The following is a 3,471-nucleotide window of genomic DNA, read 5'->3' on the forward strand; positions in this document are numbered from 1 at the left end:
CACAATCGTATTCAGACATTTTAAACATTCTCCTAGTAATAACTCCAAACTTCTTGGCCTTTTGGCTAAGATCAAAGGTGGTATCTGTTCTCAGCTTCTCCCCCGGCCTTCTGCCCACTGGTTTAGCGAGGCGGATACTGCCCGAGGCACCCGAGGGACGGAGAAATCTGCCCCTCTTTTCTATCGTGTGGACGGTCATCGTGCGTTATAAAAAAAACAAACAACTCCTAACGTAAGGAGCTTCGTTAATTGAACTGGCCGTTTTCGTCAAGTATTTTTGCAAAGTCCAGATGCATGCACATCTACGTACGGTCCCTTAACACTAAACAAGCGCAAGCTGGGCGTACGGTCCCCTAGCGCCAAACACTATGGGGGCCTACGGTCCCCTAGCGCCAAGCGCTATTGGGGAGTACGGTCCCCTTAACTAACAATAGCCTTTTAAAAATATTCTACAAAGAAAAATTTCCCTCTGGGATATTGAAGTATTATCTTATCTTATCTTATCTTATCTTATCTTATCTTATCTTATCTTATCTTATCTTATGACACTGACCAAGAGGACCACACTTGTCTCTTCTCCTCTACAATAAGTTGTCGTCTTGGGCAAGTTCGACTGTATACAAATGTATACATGGCCTTACGTGTTACAGGTTGGGAGACATATTCATGCTTCGAATGGGCAGCACTAACATGGTGTTTCTGAACGGCCATGACGTACTGAAGGAGGCGCTGGTCAAAAAAGCAGACGTGTTCTCGGACAGACCTCTGGCTGCTCTCAGACATATATTTCCAGATGTACACAGTGGTATGTTCAGTGTGTGTGGTAGGCTACTTGTATACACGAAATCACAACAACAACAGCAACAATAACTACTACAACAACTACAACAACAACAACAACTGTTACAACAACAACAACAACAAGATGCGGTGAGGTTTGGTACAGACACACACATACACACACACACACACACACACACACACACACACACACGCACTCATACACACACACGCACATATGCACCCAAAACACACTCACACATATACACACATACACACACACACACACACACACAAACACACACAAACATACACACACAAAACACACTAACACATTTGACTTAAACGGATGTTCCCATGAGCACCACAATATACACGACAGTAATCTCTAACCCCATGTCCCAAATGCCAGGTATACTAGCGGCGTCTGGCCCCAACTGGAAGGAACAAAGGACCACTTCCCTGGCCATTCTCCGAGAGTTTGGGATGGGCAAAAATATACTGGCGGACAAGATAGCTGAAGAGGTTGTTATTGTTGTTGTTGTTGTTGTTGTTTCTATTGTTGTTACTGTTGTAATGACAGCAGTTTTGTCGTTGTTGTTATTGTTGCTGTTCTTGTTCTTATTCTTGTTTTTGTTCTTGTTCTTCTTGGTGTTGTTACAATAATGGCAGTTTTGTTGTTGTTGTTGTTGCTGCTGCTGCTGCTGCTGCTGCTGCTGCTGCTGCTGCTGCTGCTGCTGCTGCTGTTGTTACTGCAATAATACGCACTCTTGTCCATATCAAGTTCAGATTTAGTAACCGACAAAGCAAAATAGCCACAGACATGAAACATCCCTTAGATAAAATCACATTGTCTGCTCCCACTGTTTGATTTGTTTGTTGGTGGGCATTTCTTCGCTTATAGACGGGAAAAACGGAATGTTTTTCTGGGTATGTTTTCTGTCTCGTCAGTAATCGGAACTAAACTCGTCACGTACAGAATTTGCACAAAGTACTTTTTTTTAAATGACTGCGTTTGATACGCTTTTAGTATGTCTTCCAAATGTTCTGATCATTTAAAGTTGAAATAAATTAATTAATAATGAATTTCAGTGTTGTCATTGTAAGAACTTATAGTCCAAATGTCCCATCAGTTACCGTGGAATAGCACTTATGGGCATAGGAGAGACTGGGTTCTCTGCTGGCGCTTTGGCAGGCATGGGCAAACAAGGGAATCCGAGCCTCATCGGGCCCGTTAGCAATTTAAATTCACTCGGGTCCGTGAGTTAGCCCAGTAACATAATTAATAATTTATGAGGCCCGCAGTGAGTTATATTGGTTACAAAAAGCAATGTCGTCCATTTCGAAAATTTAAATTAATCGTTTACGCCCAGCTGGAAGCAATATATCTAATATTTTATCTGATGAAATGTCTTTGGATGACATATTATGCTGTATTATCAGTTTGGGTTTCACTTATGAGAGCTTGGGTATTTCAAATTAGTCACCAAGTTTTCTCCAACCTTGGCCCCCAAGATATTTGGAATCCCTTGATCTGTCCCGCAACTTGGACACACTATTGCCCACGCCTGCTCTAGAGGGAGACTTAATTTTGATTTGAAAAGCCACAGGCAAAATGTTTGTAAAACACGAAATTAAACAGATTATTAATCATTGTTAAATCATGTGGGGTAAAAGACCACGTCGAAGACCACGTGGAACCTGGAGAAGAATCACAGAAATTGATGTACAGAAAAGTGGGAAGACATGGATAACATCAAGAGGCTAGCCCGTGATAGAGAAAGGTGGACAGTGTTTGTCCGTGGCCTATACCCTGGTGCAGAGTGAGAAAGGCAATGATGATGATGATGATTGCTTGCCTGTGATCTTTCTTCTACACGGTCCCATAAAGATAATTTGCAGAAAAAACTTCCTCTCATGACTTAATGCCTCTTATGTGGCGTAGTAGAGAGCTGCAAGTCTGTCTCCACATCTACGTCACATGGGTGGTATTTCAGACTAGAGTCGTATCTAAGGAAGCTGCCAGGTCAAATTATAACAATATTGAACCTCTCGAATAGCTTTCACCACAGGTCAAAATGGTGCATTTCAAGAAATCCCACAAGTGTCTTTGGTGTAGCGTTATGCGCTTCGATATTGCACGTTTGAGACCTCGATTCGATTCCCAAGGGGGGAGAATTTTAATTGAGTATCTCGAGTCTTTGTTCTGTGATGTTGTATCCCTCTCAGTCGACGCTGGCCCTGACAGGCAGAGTCAGAATCCCCTAAATGATCATAAGGTATGTGGATTGGGGCGTAAACAGACATACAAGACAATAAAGTATATTAGGCCTTAAGCAAGGAGTTTGTTCTGAATCAACGTATGGTCTAATCAATTAGGTGGATGTCTATGTGAAAGAACTGCTCAAACACAAGGGACAGCCCACAGAGCTGAGGTCAATCACCAACATGAGTGTGTCGAATGTCATCTGCGCCATTATCTTTGGCAGGCGGTACGAACTGGACGACAAGCAGTTTGCCAAAATGATGTACATCTTCAACGAATTGGTAAATAATATTGTGGGTTTTGGGTATGTTTTTGTGTGCATACCTCATGATACCTGTATGTATGTGTGTGTGTGCGTGTGTGTATGTGTGTGTGTGTGTGTGTGTGTGTGTGTGTGTGTGTGTGTGTGTGTGTGTGTGTGTGTG

General features: G+C 42.5%; 1 protein-coding gene across 1 annotated transcript in view; it reads left to right on the plus strand.

Moving 5' to 3' along the window:
* LOC101849608 (vitamin D 25-hydroxylase) overlaps nt 1-3,471 on the plus strand; it is a gene marked incomplete in the record, with an annotated part of 24,854 nt that overhangs the window by 10,434 nt on the left and 10,949 nt on the right. The window contains 3 exon segments of the mRNA XM_005096692.3: nt 651-805; nt 1,193-1,305; nt 3,160-3,327. Coding sequence (XP_005096749.2) covers nt 651-805; nt 1,193-1,305; nt 3,160-3,327 — 436 coding nt within the window.

Source organism: Aplysia californica, unplaced genomic scaffold (genome assembly GCF_000002075.1).
Source record: "Aplysia californica isolate F4 #8 unplaced genomic scaffold, AplCal3.0 scaffold00135, whole genome shotgun sequence".
Taxonomy (NCBI): domain Eukaryota; kingdom Metazoa; phylum Mollusca; class Gastropoda; order Aplysiida; family Aplysiidae; genus Aplysia; species Aplysia californica.